This window comes from Stenella coeruleoalba, assembly GCF_951394435.1.
Source record: "Stenella coeruleoalba genome assembly, chromosome: X".
In the NCBI taxonomy this organism is placed as follows: domain Eukaryota; kingdom Metazoa; phylum Chordata; class Mammalia; order Artiodactyla; family Delphinidae; genus Stenella; species Stenella coeruleoalba.
In genome coordinates, this window is record NC_137152.1 from 118,949,666 (window position 1) to 118,972,980 (window position 23,315).

At 42.0% G+C, this 23,315-nt stretch overlaps 1 protein-coding gene across 5 annotated transcripts in view; it reads left to right on the plus strand.

Moving 5' to 3' along the window:
• Nucleotides 1-23,315, plus strand: part of AFF2 (ALF transcription elongation factor 2) — a 492,108-nt gene that overhangs the window by 311,512 nt on the left and 157,281 nt on the right. For 3 of the 5 annotated variants that reach the window (XM_079909775.1, XM_079909776.1, XM_079909779.1), the window contains exon 5: nt 21,418-21,504. The exons of the other annotated variants lie outside the window; for them this stretch is intronic. In XM_079909775.1, the coding sequence (XP_079765901.1) occupies nt 21,418-21,504 (87 nt within the window). The remainder of the gene's footprint in view (nt 1-21,417; nt 21,505-23,315) is intronic. 5 annotated transcript variants of the gene reach the window in all.

A 23,315-nucleotide genomic window follows, 5' to 3' on the forward strand; every position in this document is an offset into this window, starting at 1 on the left:
TTTTGGCATCAAGGTAATGTTGGCCCCATTAAATCAGTTAGGAAGCATTCCCTTCTCTTCAGTATTTTGTAAGAGTTTGAAAAGGATAGGTATTAAGTCTTTTTTGAATATTTGGTAGAATTGGCCAAATCTACCAAACTGTCTGGTCCTGGACTTTTGTTTTTGTGAGAAGTTTTTGATTACTCTTTCAATCTCTTTTCTAATAATTAGTCTATATTCACGTTTTCTATTTCTTCATGACTCAGTCTTGGAAGTTTGTATGATTCTAACAATTTGTCCATTTCTTCTAGGTTGTCCAATTTGTTGGTGTATAGCAGCTCATAATATTCTCTTATAATCCTTTATATTTCTAGGATATCCATTGTTATTTCTCCTCTTTCATTTCTTTTTTTTTTTTAACATCTTTATTGGGGTATAATTGCTTTACAATGGTGTGTTAGTTTCTGCTTTATAACAAAGTGAGTCACTCCTCTTTCATTTCTGATTTTACTTATCAGAGCCTTTTCTCTTTTTTCTTAGTGAGTCTGGCTAAAGGTTTGCCAATTTATCTTTTCAAAGAACCAGCTCTTAGTTTCATTGATCTTTTCTATTGTCTTTTCAGTCTTTATTTGATTTACTTCTGCCCTGATCTTTATTATTTCCTTCCTACTGACAGTGAGCTCATTTGTTATTTGTTTAATTCCTCTAGGTTAGATTGTTTATTTGAGATTTTCCTTGTTTATTGAGGTAGGCCTGTATTGCTATAAACTACCCTCTTACTACTCCTTTTGCTGCATCCTATAGATTGTGGTATGTCATATTTTCATTTTCATTTTTCTTCAGGTATTTTAAAATTTCTCCTTTGATTTCTTCATTAATCCAGTAGTTGCTTAGTGGTGTGTTTTTCAATCTCAACATATCTGTGATTTTTCCATCTTTCTTCTTGTAGTTGACTTCTAGTATCATACCACTGTGATCAGAAAAGACGCTTGATATCATTTCAGTCTTCTTAAATGTATTGAGACGTGTTTTGTGTCCCAAAATATGGTCTGTCCTTGAGAAACTTCCATGTGCACTTGAGAAGAATGTGTATTCTGCTGCATTTGGATGGAATGTCCTGTACAAACCTTTCAAATCCATGTGGTCTGATATTTTCATTTGTGGCCTCTATTTTCCTTGTTGACTTTCTATCTGGGTGATCTATACATTGACGTCAGTGGGTGTTAACATTCCTTACTATTACTGTGTTGCTGTCAATTTCTCCCTTTAGGTCTGTTAATAATTGCTTTATATATTTTGGTATTCCTATCTTGGGTGCATATATATTAATAACTGTTATGTCTTCTTGATGAATTGTTCACTTTACCATTATATAATGTCCATCTTCATCTCTTGCTACTTTTTTTTGGCTTGAAGTCTGTTTTGTCTGATATGAGTATGGCTACCCCCACTTTCTTTTGGCTGCAATTTGCTTGGAGTATCATCTTCCATCCCTTCACAAACAGCCTTTACAACTGAGGTGAGTCTCCTGGAAGCAGCATATAACATGTGGGTTTTGTATTTTAATCCATTCAGCCACTCTGTGTCTTTTGATTGGTGAATTCAATTCATTTACATTTAGGGTGATGAATGATAGATAAGGACTTAGTACTGCCATTTTATCTTATGTTTTCTGGTTGTTCTATATGTCCATGTTTTCTTTTTCCTTGTGTTTCTGTCTGCCATTTTGGTTTGGTGGTTTTCTATGACGTTTTTCTCAGTTTCCTTTTTTTTTTGCTTCATGTCTCTGCTGTACATTTATGTTTTGTGGTTACCATGAGGTTTGTATAAAACATCTCATTGGGCTTCCCTGGTGGCGCAGTGGTTGGGAGTCCGCCTGCTGATGCAGGGGACACAGGTTCGTGCCCCGGTCCGGGAAGATCCCACATGCCGCGGAGCGGCTGGGCCGGTGAGCCATGGCCACTGGGCCTGCGCGTCCAGAGCCTGTGCTCCGCAACGGGAGAGGCCACAACAGTGAGAGGCCCGTGTACCGCAAAAAAAAAAAAAAAATCTCATAAACAGAGTAGTCGTTTTTCTGCTGATAGCATCCTATCTTCATTTGCCTATACACCTTCCATCCTTTTCCTCTTCTCTTTTGCTCATTTTAAAAATCAGGTTGTCTTTTATCTTATTGTTGAATTTGGGGAGTTCTTTTTGTATTCTGGATATAAATTTTTGGTCAACTATGTTATTTGAAAATATTGTCTCCCAGTCTGTGGCTTGTCTTTTCATTCCCTTGATGAGGCCTTTCTAAGAGCAAAATTTCTTAATTTGATGAAGCCAAATTTATCGTTTTTTTCTTTAATGGATTGTGATTTTTGGTGTCAAGACTATAAACTTGTTGTTTAACCCAAGGTCATAAAATTTTTCTTCCATGTTTTGTTCTAAGAGTTTTATAGTTTAATTTTTTACATTTATGTCTTTCATCTGTTTTGAATTAACGTTGGTATGTGGTATGAGGTGTAGGTTGAAGCTTGTTTTGTTCATTGTGTTGAAGCACTATTTGTTGAAAAGACTATCGTTCACTATTGAATTGATTTTGCATTTTTGTAAAAAGTAGATTGACCTTATTTATATGGCTCTATTTCTGGACTCTGTAGTCTCTTCCATTGGCCCATGTCCCTGGCCTTTCACCAATACCATAATGTCTTGAATATTGTAGCTTTATAGTAAGTCTTAAAATAGGATAGTGTGAATCCTCCAACTTTGCTCTTTTTCTAAAATGGTTTGGCTATTCTAGTTCCCTTTCCTTTCCATATGAATTTTAGGAACATGATGTCTACATTTACAAAGAATCCTGCTTGAATACCTGTTAGCACTGCGTTACATCTATAGGTCAATTTGGGAAGAATTGACATCTTTACCTTGTTGTATCTTTCAATTCATGAATATGGTATTCCTCCCCATTTATTTAGGTTGGCTGCCCTGTTTTTAGAGAGACATTGATAATTTATCATTCTATTTTGGGGAATGTATGCTTGGGGAAAATCCAAATCCCTAAAAACCTATATGAACATCATTACAACATTATTTGTAATAGCAAAAAAAAAATGCTACTATATATCCAACAATAGGGGAATAGTTAAGCAAATTCTGAGTTATACACTCAAAAAAATAATTGACCATTAAAAAGGTAGCTTTGAGGATGATATAGCGACATGGGAAGAAAACTTACAATATAATGTCAAATGAAATAACCAGAATATAACATTTTATGTGCTTAGATTTTGTAGCTATGTAAACATATGAATAAAAGAAGCTAAAGGAAAATACTCTGAAATAATAGTTCTTATTGTGTTAGAGTGATAAGCTTATGGGTGAGTGTTTTGTTTTCTAAATGTTCTTGATTTCTATAATTTACATTACTTTCATAAAACTTTTTTAAGGGGGATGCTGCTGAACTGAAGTACATTTAGCAAAGAGTAAGCGGGGTAATGAGTGGATTCACAATCGGAATGGCTGAAGAGATAAGCTAACCAGAAGAAAATTGAACTAGAAGAGGGAGCAGGCCGAAACTGCCTGAGGGAATTATCATGTGGAAGCGAGACTCAGAGGCTGGCTTTAGGCTAGGAAGCCTCAAATGGTGGAACCCCTGAGGGGCAGTTACAGGGGGATAGTATTTGAGCAATAAGAGGAAAAATGTTCTAGGGAGACATCATGGTTAAGAAAGTAGAGCTTGGCTCTTCTCACCAGCTAAACATTCTTGGGTAACCTAACCATTTTGGATCTCCTTTACAAAACTGAGGTACTACTGCCTAATTTTCAGGATTAGTGGGAGGGTTGAATGAGGTGATATACGTGAAGCCTGTAGAATAGTGCTTGGAACACCCAATGTTACCTCTTGCCTCTCTCTCTGATCCAACTGGTGAATCTAAGGACTAAAGGGAGGTGAGGTCTCTGTCACCAAAGGTATTCAAGCAGAGGTATTATGCTTCCCCAGCGCCTAGAGGTCGGTGTCAAACTCATCTCTCTGTCCCTTTGCCCTAGCCCAGCATCTCCTCCTACACACACACACGTATGCACACAAAGGTAACAAGTGTAGGTGTATAAAAAGTGCATAGAACAGGTACACTGTGTTTGTTGAATGACTTAAATTTGTAGAGGAATGGGTAGAGAAAACCACCTCATGGTGTTATTTACACCCACCGACGGTAAAATTATTATTTGATTTTCCATGAAGATATTGTAAGTTAATAAGCAGATAATAGTGTTTAGTGAGTAGAATATTCATACAAATATTAGGCATTATAATGACTCCATTACTTATTTCTCCGAACAATATATTTAGCGCCGCTTTTTCTGCTAAGTTTTTCCATTGCCAATTATTACTTAACACCATTGCTGGAGCCTATTTTTACTATTGGTCCTCAAAGTACAATAATGTTGGCGTTATCACTTTAAACAAGGCATTGATGAAAAGACAAGGTGGGACCCCCATATGCGCCTATAACCGGAGAGAGGAGAGATGGTACCATTCACTATGCTTATTATTATTGTGCTCACAAGAAAGAAGCTTCCATGAGATGTGTTGTTTCCTCCAGAGTGAGTTTCTAAGACCTTTTTGTTGCTGGAAGCCTGTATGTTGCTGCTGTCAAACACTCTCAGCCTCACAGCAAAAGTGGTGTCAAAACACAGCACACCCCCAAGGTCCTTCATCCCTGGGATGAACACGCTAACACCAACAGACTCACCCAGCTCTCCCCTGGCACTAGGTTAATTAGAAATGGCCGAATCACGGCACACAGGGCAGCTGTTCTCCCCCTCTTGGCCAATCATGGACTCCTTGTTATTTCCAGTGATTCAGGCTTGGCAGAAGCTGGGGTCACAGTCAAGGCTCAGGGGTTCTGTCAGAAGCTCCAAGCAAATGGGGCAGGTCACCTCCTCCTGTATGTTCACGAGGATTCCTGAAGCCATGGCAGGTGCTCCCCTGCTCCTACCTGTCCTGACTTCTGAGGGTTCTCTTGCTCACAGAGCCCTGCGTGATTGGAAAGGTTAGAAGTGGGCAGAGGAAGAAAGGTAGAAAGAAAATGACACTAGTTGTGTAGAAATCAAGGATGAGCCAAGAACAAAATATTGAAGGACAAAAAAGAAAAGGGGGAGAAATAAAGAAAGGAGCTTCTTGACCTGGTTTTTTTTAAAAAAGAAAAAGCAATGGCCGAATCACAAAATAAAGAAAGAAGGCCCATCTAAAACTAAGGCAGACGAAAACTTCATGGCTGTCTGGGCCTCCGATCATTTTTATTCAGTTTGCTGTCAACTTCTCAGGACCTGTTGTCACTGGAGGAAACCTGAGAACCTTGTCCACCTCAAACTCTGCAGTTTCTTTCCTGCTCTTTAATGCAGGGTCCCCACCACAGCCTCACACACCCAGCACTTATGATACAAAAGTGAATAGTGGTCTGCTACGGAGGCTCTACGCTGATTCTGTCGGAGTCTGGTCTGTGTTACAGAGTAAAGCCCACCCAGTGCCAGCCTTCAGGACAACTGGGATTAAGAAGAAAGCAATGTGGCAGTGACACTGGACTGGGCATCGAGGGACCTTAAAGCTAGTCTTCAACCTTCCACTGCCTTATTTTATGACGCTCAGCAAGTCACTTAAGCATTGCGTACTTCACAATTTCCACCTGTAAAGTTGAAGTGTTGACTGTTTCGAGCTGCTCAAGCTTGTTTAAACTTAATTACAGTTTAATATAAGCTTCCTTTCTCAGTCCACTAGGCACATTGCAAGTGCTCACTAGCCACATGTGGCCAGTGGCTATCATTGGACACTACAGAATACAACATTTGCATAATTGCAGAAAGTTCTAGTGAACAGAGTTGCCCCTACGTTATCTCTTTTTTCTTTTCTAACTCTAGATTCCCTCCCTCCCTCCCTCCCCCCCCCCTTTATTACCTGTTCTGATGAACCTAGTGGCAGGACAGCAATAAAGACGCAGACATAGAGATGGACTTGAGGACATGGGGAGGGGGAAGGGTAAGCTGAGACGAAGTGAGAGAGTGACATGGACTTATATACACTACCAAATGTAAAATAGATAGCTAGTGGGAAGCAGCCACATAGCACAGGGAGACCAGCTTGGTGCTTTGTGACTGCCTAGAGGGGTGGGATAGGAAGTGTAGGAGGGAGATGCAAGAGGGAGGAGATTGTGTATAGCTGATTCACTTTCTTATAAAGCAGAAACGAACACACCATTGTAGAGCAATTATACTCCAATAAATAAAAAGAGAAGATTGGTTTCAAGATGGCAGAGTAGAAGGATGTGCTCTCACTCCCTCTTGCAAGAACACCAGAATCACAAGTAACTGCTGAACAATCATAGACAGGAAGACACTGGAACTCACCAAAAAAGATACCCCACATCCAGAGACAAAAGAGAAGCCACAATGAGACGGTAGGAGGGGCACAATCACAACAAAATCAAATCCCATAACTGCTGGGTGGGTGACTCACGAACTGGAGAACACTTATAGCACAGAAGCCCACCCACTGGAGTGAAAGTTCTGAGCCCCACGTCAGGCTTCCCAATCTGGGGGTCTGGCAATGAGAGGAGGAATTGCTAGAGAATCAGACTTTGAAGGCTAGCGGGATTTGATTGCAGGACTTTGACAAGACTGGGGGAAACAGACACTCCACTCCTGGAGGGCACACACAAAGTAGTGTGCTCATCGAGACCCAGGGTAAGGAGCAGTGACCCCATAGGAGACTGAACCAGACCTACCTGCTAGTTTTGGAGGTCTCCTGCAGAGGCGGGGGTTGGCTGTGAGGACAAGGACACTGGCAACAGAAGTTCTGGGAAGTACTCCTTGGCGTGAGCCCTCCCAGAGTCTGCCATTAGCCCCAACAAAGAGCCTGGGTAGGCTCCAGTGTTGGGTCGCCTCAGGCCAAACAACCAACAGGGAGGGAACCCAGCCCCACCCATCAGCAGACAAGAGGATTAAAGTTTTACTGAGCTCTGCCCACCAAAGCAACAGCCAGCTCTACCCACCACCAGTCCCTCCCATCAGGAAACTTGCACAAGCCTCTTAGATAGCCTCATCCACCAGAGGGCAGACAGCAGAAGCAAGAAGAACTACAGTCCTGCAGCCTGTGGAACAAAAACCACATTCACAGCAAGATAGACAAGATGAAAAGGCAGAGGGCTATGTACCAGATGAAGGAACAAGATAAAACCCCAGAAAAACAACTAAATGAAGCAGAGATAGGCAACCTTCCAGAAAAAGAATTCAGAATAATGATAGTGAAGATGATCCATGACCTCGGAAAAAGAATGGAGGCAAAGGTGGAGAAGATGCAAGAAATGTGTAAGAAAGATCTAGAAGACCTAAAGAACAAACAAACAGAGATGAACAACACAATAAATGAAATGAAAAGTACACTAGAAGGAATCAGTAGCAGAATAACTGAGGCAGAAGAATGGATAAGTGACCTGGAAGACAGAATGGTGGAATTCACTGCTGCAGAACAGAATAAAGAAAAAAGAGTGAAAAGAAATGAAGACAGCCTAACAGACCTCTGGGACAACATTAAACGCAACAACATTCGCATTATAGGAGTCCCAGAAGGAGACGAGAGAGAGAAAGGACCTAAGAAAATATTTGGAGAGATTATACTCGAAAACTTCCCTAACATGGGAAAGAAAATGGCCACCCAAGTCAATGAAGCGCAGAGAGTCACAGGCAGGATAAACCCAAGGAGAAACACGCCGAGACACATAGTAATCAAATTGGCAAACATTAAAGATAAAGAAAAATTATTGAAAGCAGCAGGGGAAAAACAACAAATGACATACAAGGGAACTCCCATAAGGTTAACAGCTGATTTCTCAGCAGAAACTCTACAAGCCAGAAGGGAGTGGCATGATACACTTAAAGTGATGAAAGGGAAGAACCTATAACCAAGAATACTCTACCCAGCAAGGATCTCATTCAGATTCGATGGAGAAATCAAAAGCTTTACAGACAAGCAAAAGCTAAGAGAAATCAGCACCACCAAACCAGCTCTACAACAAATGCTAAAGGAACTTCTCTAAGTGGGAAACACAAGAGAAGAAAAGGACCTACAAAAACCAACCCATAACAATTAAGAAAATGGTAATAGGAACATACATATCGATAATTACCTTAAATGTAAATGGATTAAATGCTCCAACCAAAAGACACAGGCTCACAGAATGGATACAAAAAAAAGACCCATATATATGCTGTTTACAAGAGACCCACTTCAGACCTAGGGATACATACAGACTGAAAGTGAGGGGATGGAGAAAGATATTCCATGCAAATGGAAATCAAAAGAAAGCTGGAGTAGCAATACTCATATCAGATAAAATAGACTTTAAGATAAAGAATGTTACAAGAGACAAGGAAGGACACTACAAAATGATCAAGGGATCAATCCAAGAAGAAGATGTAACAATTATAAATATATATGCACCCAACATAGGAGCACCTCGATACATAAGGCAACTGCTAACAGCTATAAAAGAGGAAATCGACAGTAACACAATAGTAGTGGGGGACCTTAACACCTCACTTACACCAATGGACAGATCATCCAAACGGAAAATTAACAAGGAAACACAAGCTTTAAAGGACACAATAGACCAGAGAGATTTAATTGATATTTATAGGACATTCCATCCAAAACCAGCAGATTACACTTTCTTCTCAAGTGCGCCTGGAACATTCTCCAGGATAGATCACATCTTGGGTCACAAATCAAGCCTCAGTAAATTTAAGAAAATAGAAATCATATCAAGCATCTTTTCTTACCACAGTGCTGTGAGATTAGAAATCAATTACAGGGAATAAAAAGTAAAAAACACAAACACATGGAGGCTAAACAATACATTACTAAATAAGTGAGAAGAGATCACTGAAGAAGTCAGAGGAAATCAAAAAATACCTAGAGACAAATGGCAATGAAAACACGTTGATCCAAAACCTATGGGATGGGGCTTCCCTGGTGGCGCAGTGGTTGAGAGTCCGCCTGCCGATGCAGGGGACACGGGTTCATGCCCCAGTCAGGGAAGATCCCACATGCCGCGGAGCGGCTGGGCCCGTGAGCCATGGCCGCTGAGCCTGTGCGTCCGGAGCCTGTGCTCCACAATGGGAGAGGCCACAACAGTGAGAGGCCCGTGTACTGCAAAAAAAATAAAATAAAATAAACCTATGGGATGCAGCAGAATCAGTTCAAAGAGGGAAGTTTATAGCTATACAAGCCTACCTGAAGAAACAAGAAAAACCTCAAATAAACAACCTAACCTTACACCTAAAGGAACTAGAGAAAGAAGAACAAACAAAACCCAAGGTTAGCAGAAGGAAAGAAATCATAAAGATCAGAGCAGAAATAAATGAAATGGAAACAAAGAAAACAGTAGCAAAGATCAGTAAAACTAAAACTGGTTCTTTGAGAAGATAAACAACATTGATAAACCATTAGCCAGACTCATCACGAAAAAGAGGGAGAGGACTCAGATCAATAAAGTTAGAAATGAAAAAGGAGAAGTTACAACAGACACCGCAGAAATACAGAGCATCGTAAGAGACTACTAAAAGCAACTCTATGCCAATAAAATGGACAAACTGGAAGAAATGGACAAATTCTTAGAAAGGTATAACCTTCCAAGACTGAGCCAGGAAGAAATAGAAAATATAAACAGACCAGTCACAAGTAATGAAGTTGAAACTGTGATGAAAAATCTTCCAACAAACAAAAGTACAGGACCAGATGGCTTCACAGGTGAATTCTATCAAACATTTAGAGAAAAGCTAACACCATCCTTCTCAAACTCTTCCAAAAAATTTGCAGAGGAAGGAACACTCCCAAACTCATTCTGTAAGGCCACCATCACCCTGATAGCAAAACCACACAAAGATACTACAAACAAAGAAAATTACAGACCAATATCACTGATGAATATAGATGCAAAAATCCTCAACAAAATACTAGCAAACAGAATCCAACAACACATTGAAAGGATCATACACCATGATCAAGTGGAATTTATCCCAGGGGTGCAAGAATTCTTCAGTATATGCAAATCAATCGATGTGATACACCGTATTAACAAACTGAAGAATAAAAACCATATGATCATCTCAGTAGATGCAGAAAAAGCTTTTGACAAAATTCAACACCCATTTATGATAAAAACTCTCCAGAAAGTGGGCATACCTCAACATAATAAAGGCCATATACAAAAACCCACAGCCAACATCATTCTCAATGGTGAAAAACTGAAAGCATTTCCTCTAAGATCAGGAACAAGACAAGGATGTCCACTCTCACCGCTATTATTCAACATAGTTTTGGAAGTCCTAGTCATGGCAATCAGAGAAGAAAAAAATAAAAGGAATCCAAATTAGAAAAGAAGAATTAAAACTGTCACTGCTTGCAGATGACATGATGCTGTACATATAGAATCTTAAAGATGCCACCAGAAAACTACTAGAGCTAATCAATGATTTTGGCAAAGTAGCAGGATACAAAATTAATGCACAGAAACCTCTTGCATTCCTATACACTAATGATGAAAAATCTTAAAGAGAAATTAAGGAAACACTCCCATTTACCATTGCAACAAAAAGAATAAAATACCTAGGAATAAACCTACCTAGGGAGACAAAAGAGCTGCATGCAGAAAACTGTAATACACTGTTGAAAGAAATTAAAGATGATACCATCAGATGGAGAGATATACCATGTTCTTGGATTGGAAGAATCAATATTGTGAAAATGACTGTACTACCCAAAGGAATCTACAGATTCAATGCAATCCCTATCAAACTACCAATGGCATTTTTTATGGAACTAGAACAAAAAGTCTTAAAATTTGTATGGAGACACAAAAGACACCAAATAGCCAAAGCAGTCTTGAGGGTAAAAACTAGAGCCGGAGTAATCAGACTCCCTGACTTCAAACTATACTACAAAGCTACAGTAATCAAGACAATATGGTACTGGCACAAAAACAGAAATATAGATCAATGGAACAGGATAGAAAGCCCAGAGATAAACCCACGCACCTGTGTTCAACTAATCTATGTGACAAAGGAGGCAAGGATATACAATGGAGAAAAGATAGTCTCTTCAATAAGTGGTGCTGGGACAACTGGACAGCTACATGTAAAAGAATGAAATTAGAACACTCCCTAATACCATACACAAAAGTAAACTCAAAATGGATTAGAGACCTAAATGTAAGACTGGACACTATAAAACTCTTAGAGGAAAACATAGGAAGAACACTCTTTGACATAAATCACAGCAAGATCTTTTTTGATCCACCTCCTAGAGTAATGGAAATAAAAACAAAAATACAAAAATGGGACCTAATGAAACTTAAAAGCTTTTGCAAGGCAAAGGAAACTACAAAGAATATGAAAAGACAACCCTCAGAATGGGAAAAAATATTTGCCAGAGAATCAACAGACAAAGTATTAATCTCCAAAATATATAAACAGCTCATGCAGTTCAATATTAAATAAACAAACAACGCAATCCAAAAATGGGCAGAAGACCTAAATAGACATTTCTCCAAAGAAGACATACAGATGGCCAAGAAGCACATGAAAAGCTGCTCAACATCCCTAATTATTAGAGAAATGCAAATGAAAACTACAATGAGGTATCACCTCACACCAGTTAGAATGGGCATCATCAGAAAATCTACAAACCACAAATGCTGGAGAGGGTGTGGAGAAAAGGGAACCCTCTTGCACTGTTGGTGGGAATGTAAATTGATACAGCCACTATGGAGAACAGTATGGAGATTCCTTAAAAAACTAAAAATAGAATTACCATATGACCCAGCAATCCCACTACTGGGCATATACCCAGAGAAAACCATAATTCAAAAAGACATGCACCCCAGTGTTCATTGCTGCGCTATTTACAGTAGCCGGGTCATGGAAGCAACCTGAATGCCCAGCGACAGACGAATGGATAAAGAAGATGTGGTACATATATACAATGGAATATTACTCAGCCGTAAAAAGTAATGAAATTGGGTCATTTGTAGAGACATGGATGGATCTAGAGACTGTCATACAGAGTGAAGTCAGAAAGAGAAAAACAAATATCGCATATTAACACATATATGTGGAACCTAGAAAAATGGTACAGATGAACCGGTTTGCAGGGCAGAAATAGAGACACAGACATAGAGCACAAACGTATGGGCACCAAGCGGGGGAAAGCAGGGCGGGGTGGTGGTGGTGGGGTGATGAATTGGGAGACTGGGATTGACATGTATACACTGATATGTATAAAATGGATGACTAATAAGAACCTGCTGTATAAAAAAATAAATTAAATTCAAGAAAAAGAAACCAAATTGAGTTCTTTGTAGTGAGGTGGGTGGACCTAGAGTCTGTCATACAGAGTGAAGTAAGTCAGAAAGAGAAAAACAAATACCGTATGCCAACACATATATATGGAATCTAAAAATTAAAAAATGGTTCTGAAGAACCTAGGGGCAGCTCAGGAATAAATACGCAGAAGTAGAGAATGGACTTGAGGACACGGGGAGGGGGAAGGGTAAGCTGGGACGAAGTGAGAGAGTGGCATGGGCTATATACACTACCAAATGTAAAATAGATAGCTAGTGGGAAGCAGCCACATAGATTATCTCTTAAGATCTGCTCTAGGTCTTCATTCTGAGTCTTATCATTAAATAAAACCAAGTCTAGTTTTACGTTTTCGACTAGTACCCTTGACCATGTTTAGAGTATATCTGAATAACTTATTTGCATCCTGAGGCTTCCGTAGAATATATTGGTCAAATGAGATTCTGGTTCTGAGCAGTGCCCCTACTACATAAAGAAGAACCAGAAATCAGTCTAAGTAGGTAGAAAGAAATAAGGTGAATGTTCTTGCAAAAGAGATGAGAAAATTTAAGGCATATACACCTGGCTCTGTGGGCAGTACCTCGGGCAAGTTCAGTGAGAGTGATGATTCCTTCATCCTCAGGCTCTGGGGAGGAAAGGGCACAGGAGGCTCTGGACGGGCCCTCCCCCAAAAATAGTACTCTCAAAACCCAGAACCTGGGGACTTCCCTGGTGGTGCAGTGGTTAAGAATCTGCCTGCCAATGCAGGGGACACGGGTTCGAGGCTTGGTCCGGGAAGATCCCACGTGCCGTGGAGCAACTAAGCCCGTGCACCACAACTACTGAAGCCCGTGCGCCTAGAGCCCACGCTCTGCAAAAGAAGCCACTGCAGTGAGAAGCCCGCACCCTGGAACGAAGAGTAGCCCCCGCTCACCGCAACTAGAGAAAACCCACGCGCAGCAAACTAGAGAAAACCCGCGCACAGCAAACAAGACCCAACGCAGACAAAAATAAATAAATAAAATAAATAAATTATAAAAAAAAGAAAGCTACAGCAGCCCTTAGAAATGGAATCCTAGCATCTTGTGTAAGTCTTTGAAAAGGCTTAGACTGGGATCGAGGGAAATTTAGCCTTCTGTCTCCCTTTGACTGGCGTTGTCATTCTCCAGTGCCTTTCACTTATAGTAGAAGCTGGCTTTCTAAATGACTGCTGTGTTGCTGCATACACGCTGTGTATCTGTCTAACAGTGAGAGATCAACAAATCTCTGGTGATTCTGGGAAAATTATAATGAACTGCATGTTTTTCTTAAAAAAAAAACAGCCAACTCTGCCAAGTTTATTTTAGTCCTACTTTTGAATGGTAACTAATAAGTGTCATTATCTTACACTCATTATTATGAAGACTCTAGCTACCTAGAGTCCAGCCGCACCCTGAGCCTGGACCTGGTCTGGCGGCCCACCTCTTAGATGCCTTGCAGAGAGTAGACGCTCAATAAATGTTTTTAGAGTGAATGAACTTAAAGTAGATCATTCAAGATGTTGCTGGGGGGAGGAGCCAGTGAAGGTGTGTAGGTTTTATCACGTTGGTTTAGCTGACCTGGAGCTGAAGCAGCAATCTGGAGGTTAACCATAAAGCAATATCTCATGCTAGGAGGATATAGCGTGTCATTCCATTCCAGTAAAATGGCTCTGAAAAAGAAAAGACAAAAACAAACAAACAAAAAAAACAAAAAACCATGGCTGTAACATTTTGAAAGCCCAGAGAATTGTTTCAAGCCAGTATATTTTATTTTTATTTATTTATTTGTCTTTATTGAATCATAGTTGATTTACAATGCTGTATTAGTTTCAGGTGTACAGCAAAATGATTCAGTTATACATATATAAAACTGAATATATATATTCGTATATATGTGTATGTGTGTGTGTATATATATATGTATATATTCTTTTTCAGATTCTTTCCCCATATAGGTTATTACAAACTACTGAGTATAGTTCCCTGTGCTATACAGGAGGTCCTTGTTCGTTATCTATTTTATATATATAACTGTGTATATGTTACTCCCGAATTCCTAATTTATCCCTCCCCCCACCTTTGCCCTTTGGTAACTGTAAGTTTGTTTTCTACGTCTGTGAGTCTGTTTCTGTTTTGTAAATAAGTTCATTTGTATCATTTTTTTAGATTCCACATGTAAGTTGATATCATATGATATTTGTCTTTCTCTGTCTGACTTACTTCACTTAGTATGATAATTTCTAGGTCCATCCATGTTGCTGCAAATGGCATTATTTCATTCTTTTTTATGGCTGAGTAGTATTCCATAAACAAAACAAAAAGACAACCTACCGAATGGGAAAAAATATTTGCAGATGATGCAGCCGACAGTGGATTAATCTCTAAAGTATACAAACAGCTGCTCACGCAGCTCAATATCAAAAAAACAAACAACCCAATCAAAAAATGGGCAGAAGATCTAAATAGACATTTCTCCAGAGAAGACATACAGACGGCCAACAGGCACATGAAAAGGTGCTCAGCCTTGCTAATTATTAGAGAAATGCAAATCAAAACTACAGTGAGGTATCACCTCACACCAGTCAGAATGGCCATCCTGAAAAAGTCTACAAACAATAAATGCTGGAGGCGGTGTTCAGAAAAGGGAACCCTCCTGCACTGTTGGTGGGAATGTACTGTAAATTGGTGCAGCCACTATGGAGAACAGTATGGAGGTTCCTTAAAAAACTAAAAATATAGCTAACATTTGATCCAGCAATCCAACTACTGGGCATATACCTGGAGAAAACATGCACCCCAATGTTCATTGCAGCACTGTTTACAATAACCAAGACATGGAAGCAACCTAAGTGTCAATGAACAGATGAATGGCTAAAGAAGATGTGGGGTGTGTGTGTGTGTGTGTGTGTGTGTGTGTGTGTGTGTGTATAAAATGGAATAGTATTCAGCCATAAAAAGAATGAAATAATGCCATTTGCAGCAACATGGATGATTTTATATATATATATACACACACACACACACACACACACACACACACACACACACACACAATCAAGCCAGTATATTTTAAATGAGTGCCATTTGGATGTACTTAATGGTAAACTAATTTGAAACAGAAGAGCTAGAAGCTCGAAAAAGGTAAGAAATGGCCTTTGAGAAACCTCAGATTCCTCTGATGCCTGAACTGGATTCTTGAGCAGAAGCCCTCCACCTAGGTTTCCTTTTTGCCCCCCGATCTTTGCAAAACATTTCTCTGTGGCCAGTTCTTACATTTCTTACCCTTGAACTGGTACGAATATTGCCTTTACCAAAGAAGGCAGTTTCAGTCTAACAGCATTTTCTAGTGGGACCACCAGTTTTCTGTTCTGATTGGTTCAACTAATTGAGACAAATGTCCTGATAAGGATCGATATTTACAAGGCAATCATCTGTTGGGGAGTCAAATTCCATTAGTTGCATGGGCTGTGGCCTCAGGTTGCTGTTGCCGAAATTTGCAGAACTCGCTGGATCTGGTTGAATTCTGCCCAGTATATCACTGTGGTGGTCTGTCCCCCTTTCGCAGCCTTTGGAGTAACTGGTCCAGAAGAAGGTGCATGGCTAGGTCCTGCATATGGCCATCCACATCCCATTACATTCAGTGGATGAAGTGGAATTGATTGCATCTGGCAATGGCAAGAAGATGAACAGATTGTCTGAATGAGCACATGCTGAAGCCGCGGGGTCACTGATCTCTGTGCTCCCCAATTCTAAATTAGAATTAGGCTCTTTTTTAGTGGAACCCTGGTTTGGGGGCTGCCAGGACAACGGCAGCCGGTGTGAGCTGGACTTTTTGCGTGTACAGTCCAGGGGCCAATGGAGAAAATTTCCAGACTCCCTGAAACAACGGCCAACACTAAAGAGTCTTGAATAAAGCAGTCATTTATTTATTTGAAGGAATAATGCCAGGGTTTTTACACCACGTCAATGAAATCATAACTTGCTGTTAGAAACTTTTAAAAGATTTAGGCTTTTTTGTTTGTTTTCCTGGTGGATTGCACTTTGCGTTGGGAAGTCCAGTTGATTTTATACTTCTTCCCTATCAGCACTTGCATAGAAATCAGAGATACAAGCTCGGGAGACTGTCTTAAGAGCGTTCCAAACAGAAGAATATTCATTCAATTAAATGGAACAGGGTTTTGAGACCGCTAGAGAGGTTTGGGAGAAGTGTTAGTGATCAAACCCAGGAAAGTCTATGGTTCCACTGTTGTTGGGCTTCCCAAGAGCGGAGCAAACAATCAGACAAATTGGGCTGTTAGCCGCCTCACTGTGAGACAGCAGGCTCCCTGGCGCCCAGCACTTCCCCACCGTCCCTGAGCACAGGATCAATTTCCTTAGCCAGTTTGGTCAGCCATGTTTATATGTCACGTAAAAAACCGCACTGCTCCATTTTCAGTTTTGCATCTTCTCATCAATATCACTGACTTTACAGAGATAAAGGATATAATCACATGATTGTGTAAGGCAGTGCAGTTGGTCCACTAGCCCCACCCCTACCCCTGCCTTTCTAGGAATCCCTTTCCCAGTACCCTAGCCAGGGGCTATCCCGCCTTTTAGATATGGGCCACTCGCTGCCTTCTAAAGCCGTAGGCTCTGTGGTTGGAAAGCTCACACAACTGGAAATTCTTTCTTAGTTTGAGCTGAAATTGTTTCCCTGATAACATCTACCCATAGGGCTAGTCCTAACCCCTTGGTCCACAAAGCAGGTCCCAAATCTCTTCCGTGTGACAGCCCTTTGGGTATCTGAATGCACCTCTCAGACCCTCCCTCAGCCTCCCTTTTCCATGGACTAAACTTTCCCTGTTCTCTTAAAGGGCATTTATAAATGTTGTGGTAACCGTCCCTTTTAAGAGGTTCCAGTGCCCCTGCTGAAATGGGGCGTCCAGGTGGCACAGTCTGTTTCAGATGTGGTCTGTCTCATACAAGGTACTGTTATATAGCCAACCGTTGCCTTCCACATTCCGGGCATCATGCTTACCTAAACATCACCTGAGCTGACACTGGTCCTTTTGGCTGCCAAATCCCTCAGATTTACTTAGGGGTCAACTAAAATCTTTGGGGTTTTAGCCCATGAGTTACAGCTAAGTCAGGTGGTCTTTTTCTCATTTTGCAATTTCACACTTGGTTTGTAGAATATAATTGCAGTTTTCATTTACCTCTGTTAAAATTCATCTTATTGATTGAATGACATGTTTCTGAAAGCATTTGTTTCCACCAGAGGGCTCAATAAAACATGAGCCGTTATTATTATTATTGACACACACATACACACACGTACGTGCACAGACACTGCTCCCCTCGCCTTCACCATGAAGCCTTTCCCAACGCCTCACACAGAGAACTCCTCCCTGACACTTTAGTGTGTCAAGCAGACTGAGCTCTTCACTGGAAGGAACTTGACTTTTTATGCTTTCTGGATCCTGGTGACTGGTACATAATAGTACGAGTTAGTAGAACAAAATGCAGGGAGTCCATCACAGGGACTTCACCTCTTTGTGCCTGTTTCCTCATCTGTCCAACTTGATGCTAATCCCTGCCTCTTTAGTTTGTGGTACAGAAAGTCCAAGAGTGGGAGCTATGTGCCTGACAGACTGTAATCAGTTGGTAAATCTTGATATTATTCTTATTAATAATATGATAATTCACACATAGAAACTTTAGAAACTAATGATAATATCTCATATTAGCCAGTTATTACGGACTAGGCACTGGAGACAGGTGAATAAGACAAGGCTTGGGACAACATACTAGATACTTGAAATAACAGCAAGCTCTGTGTTCGATGAGTATGGGATGCATTTGAGATCAGCAGAGTCTGGAATTCAGACTGTGTTCTGCCCCTCAGCACGTGGGGCACCCCATTTCTGTTTCTAAGTTGGGCCAAGCAGGGCTACCCACAAGTTCTTTGGCTTTGCGCAAGTCCTAGTCCTGGAGGATATGCTTGGAAAAGAATCGCTGGTGGAAAAGGGCCTTTTCTGATTTTTCTGGGTTTGACTAGGGAGTCTTCAGATCACAGGAGTGTAAGCATCTGCCCCATTGTCAGAAATTGCGTCGAATGCTCTATTGCTTGTGAAATACTGAGAAATAGAACAGCATTGCTTACTTGGTCCTTTCTCCACAAAACGCATTAGTTAGCCTCACGAAGGGGAGACGCATCTAGTGTCGTGGAAAGAGTGTGCACCATGGACCCAATCCCCAGCGATCGCTTACGGCCAGTGTGAGGCCCTGCCTCTTGCAGCCTCCACTACATCGACTGCCCAGTGCGGGGATGAATCCCTGCTTTGTCTCTCTCGGGGAGGATCAAAGGAGCCCAGAGATGAAGGAGTTTCAGACCAGTATCGTGTGCGTGTGCGTGTGTGTGTGTGTGTGTGTGTGTGTGTGTGATTTGGGGGGTTAGCGGAGCAGTGATGCTTGTGTTGAGTACAGGTGTTCAGGCCTGGAGCCTGTTGCCGAAGTCTTGGCAACACTTTGGAGCAGGTGCTCATCTCCACCTGAAGAACAGGACGAGGATTAGTACAGGTGGATCAGGGTGTGTGCGCGTTCTTATCTTGGGAGTGGCAAGAACATAAAAGCAGATTAATATCTTTCAAGTGTGAGTGAAAAGAATAACAGTGAAAAATCTGCTGCGAGCTTCGCCCACGTTCCAGGTCTAACTCATTTTGAGAAGTGGAAGAGCTTGCACCCAGGTTCTTTGCTGAAGACGGTCTTGCAGGAAATTATCTTCCTTTCGGCTGCCCCCTCCCTATCTTAATCAAAAGCATTGGTGGTGCCGCAGAGCCACCTTGCTGCTTCATGAAATCTCACGTTCTCAAATACAGAGACTCAGCTGTCATTGAAAATGTGACAGTGTACGTATCAATAGCTTCGTGTGGATGGGCCAGCGGGGCAGCGCACTCCGACAGTAACTCAAGATCATCCCATTCTGCCGCCCAATAAATACAGCAGACCTGGGGGAGAAGGTACACTTTCGAGAAGCGATTCATCCATCCAGATGTCTGAAACACCTTTGAATAAACCCAGAGGCACACCTCGAAAGGCCAGTGATGGAAAGGGATGGATAACGAAGCCTCTCATTGGTCGAGGCATGCTCCATGGTTGCTGCAGAGACAGTACACCTATCCCAGACTGGGCCTTACTGCCCTTTGGTTGACTCTGGCTCCATAGGAACCTGTGTCTTTTAAATCAGTGGTCCCCAACCTTTTTGGCACCAGGGACCGGTTTCGTGGAAGACAATTTTTCCACGGATGGGATGTGGGGGATGGTTCAGGTGATACTGCGAGCGATGGAGAGCGACAGATGAAGCTTCGCTCACTCACCCGCCGCTCCCCTCCTGCTGGGCGGCCCGATTCCTAACAGGCCACGGACCAGCACCGGTCTGCGGGCCAGGGGTTGGGGACTGTGGTTTTAAATGATGGGACTAATATTGGAGAAGACCAGCCTTACTCAGGAGAAACCATATAAAATTTAAAAGAAATCATTGAGTATTTTAAAGACACAGAGTATCTGGAATTCAGCTTTAGACTGTTGTCGCGTAGAGTTACATTGGGCCAGTTTTGATGAATACGTAAGTAGCATTTGTCACGAACGTTATCAACTGCATACAAATGCACAACTCGAAAACACTTGCAAATAGTCTCTCTCTTAAGTAGGTTAAGCATCCCCTCTAAATCTTGTATGCATTTTTAATGTACTTACAGCCTCTTTTTAAATAGCGCCAGGTAGAATAATCTGTGTCAGGGCTCCTCTGAACCGTACTTACAAATTCTGCTGCGGCAGTGCCACTGTGAATGAATCTGTGAAGGATCTCGTTGCATTACAGCTCTGCATACATCAAAGACTCTTTCTCAACTGGATAATTATAGAAGGGGAAAAAAACATGTTTTAGTGCTACCTGAGAGTTATTAATATTACCTTTGAAATGACTAATTATGTTACCCATAAAGACTGGGGAAAAGTATTATGTAACTGGCTCATTAAGAAGGCCTTTCATAAACTTTGATCCCCTCCACCCCACCCTCCAAGCTCTCCTTCATTTCCATCATTACATTGATTTTTAGGTTTAATGTTTAGATACCAAAATGTTTGATGAATCCAGCACAGGCTGGGATGTTGAGCATGTGATTTAATTATCCTCGCTCTTCAGGTAAAGCACATTGGCCACGAGCCCTGAGACGCAAGCAAGATTTGAACAGCACCTCTTTTCAAAAGGAGCGTTTGAAAGAACTGAGAAGGTGCCCCCGCTGGTAGCAGAGAGTGGGCACCAGAGGGGCTTTTCCAACGTTAAGACTTGAACTCACAAACACACTGTGTCAGTAGCGCAGCTGCAATCTTGTCACTAACTGTTAGGCTACATCAAGAGAAATGACTATCAGAGCATCCAGAACGAGGGGGGTGATGGTACCGCCCTCCCCTGAGCTGGCAGGTCACACCAGAAACAGGATACCACGAGTTACAGGAGCCCCAGGCAATGCGGAGTCCCTCCTGGGAGCACCTGAGATAGTTGACAGAACGCAGAACTCAAGCATTAGAAGTAGAAGGTTCTTGATCAATGAATGAACAAGCCACCAATGTGTCCGCCTGGTGAAAAGACAGCACCAGGGGATATGACTGCTGTCTCCCAACAGCTTCTCAGGCAAAAGAAGAGGTGATGATTTCTGTGCGGCTTCAAAGTACGATCCAGAGGTAGAAACTCCCGGGAGACAGGCTTTTAGCTCCCAGCCAGGAAGAATAGTGTGATCAGGCTGTCTCAACACGGGACAGGCTGCTTTGAGCGGTAGTGAGCTCACCGTCACTGGCAATGTGCAGTTGGATGTGGGGTGGCCCTTTGTCTCGCAGATAGGCTTCAAGCACCAGTGTGGAGCAGGGGAATGGACCGAATGTTCCCCTGAAAAAAAGTAGGCCAATTAAGTCAGTAAGTATTTAGAAAGGGCCTCTACCATGTTTAGTGCCAAGAAGGTGTTTCATTTTTCGAAGTGCTCGCAAATAAAGTTGCTTTGTTTTTCCTCATCAGGAGATGACCCATCCCTGGCCTACTCCTCTCACTGCCATGCATACTTCTGGAAACTCTGAGCAGAGCACATTTTCCATCCCGGGACAGGTCAGTTATCTTCCTTGCTCCATTTTCCTTGATCTGATGTCAGTTATACCAGCCTTCCCGTTGGATTCTTAAAAATAGAAATGGCCTTGGTGTTCTAAGCTCCATAAAATGTAGACTCTCTCGTGTCCTTCGGGATGTTAACACAAATAGGAATTTATTGAAAGAGCATCCTTAAGAGAATGTCCACCAGACGCTGGCATGCGAATCCTAATGCCTAGGGCACCGCCACTGGCCGAGCTACTGTGCCCAGAGCTCGTGGATTGGAGAGAGGAGTGAACTCATCTCTTAAGAAAGACCCAGTAGATGGTGGAACAACATCCAAGATTGTTTTTAATTTAAAAACCCTGTACTCTTCAGTCTAATGGATCAGTTTTCACTTTTGTGTATCACTTGTAGTCCTCGTTCACAAGCAGGCAGATCTTCACACACCAACACACCATATTGACAGAACTTTTTCTCCTACAGTTCAAGTCAAATGTTTCATATAATTTTTTTCCTCACTTGCTCTCAGTAAGAATTTTTTCTCACCATCAGCTTTTAAAATGTCTGAGTAAACATGGATTTTCTAATAACACACTTTAAAAGAAAAAAAGTAATGTCTTCCTTCTTTTCTTCCTCCTTCCATCCAATTAACCATCCATCCACCCATTCATCCACCCATCCATTCATCCACCCATCCATTCATCCACCCATTCATCCACCCATCCATCCATCCATCCACCCATCCATCCACCCATCCATCCACCCATTCATCCACCCATCCATCCATTCATCCACCCATCCACCCATTCATCCACCCATCCACCCATCCATCCACCCATCCATCCACCCATCCATCCACCCAACCATCCACCCATTCATCCACCCATCCACCCATTCATCCACCCATCCACCCATTCATCCACCCATCCATCCACCAGTTCATCCACCCATCCATTCATCCATCCCCCCATTCATCCACCCATCCATTCATCCACCCACCCATCCATTCATCCACCCATCCATCCACCCATCCATCCACCCATCCATCCATCCATCCATCCACCCATCCACCCACCCATTCATCCACCCATCCATCCACCCATCCATCCACCCATTCATCCACCCATCCATCCATTCATCCACCCATCCATCCACCCATTCATCCACCCATCCACCCATTCATCCATCCATCCATTCATCCACCCATCCGTCCACCCATCCATCCACCCATTCATCCAACCATCCATCCATTCATCCACCTGTCCATCCATTCATCCACCCGTCCATCCATCCATCCACCCGTCCATCCACCCATTCATCCACCCATCCATCTATTCATCCACCCATCCATCCATCCATCCACCCACCCATCCATCCATCCATCCATCCACCCATTCGTCCATTTATTCAAAAACTACTTTCTGAGGACATATGATAGTCTTAAAATTAGGGATGAAGAAAAACACAAAACGACAGAACAATGTAGCACATGTCTTCATAGAGAATAAAAGGCCCAAGAAGGATCTGACACTCCCTGGGGGCATTGACGAAGTGCTCAGAGGTGGCAGCATCTGGAGGCTGCTTACAACTTTGACAGGTGGAGAAGGGCCCCAAAGAAGAGCACTCCATGCAGAACAGGGTGGCAAAGGCACCCAAAGGGATATGATGGGATGTAGACTATTACGGTCTCGAGTGACTGCATCCTGGTTTGTGTGATGGGGAGCAGAGAGACACAAACCTCAAGCAAATAAGTGCATCTATGGGAAAGGCCTTGAACGCCAGCCTAGGAGTTTGGACTTTATTTGTAAGAGAAACCCAATCACATCTTT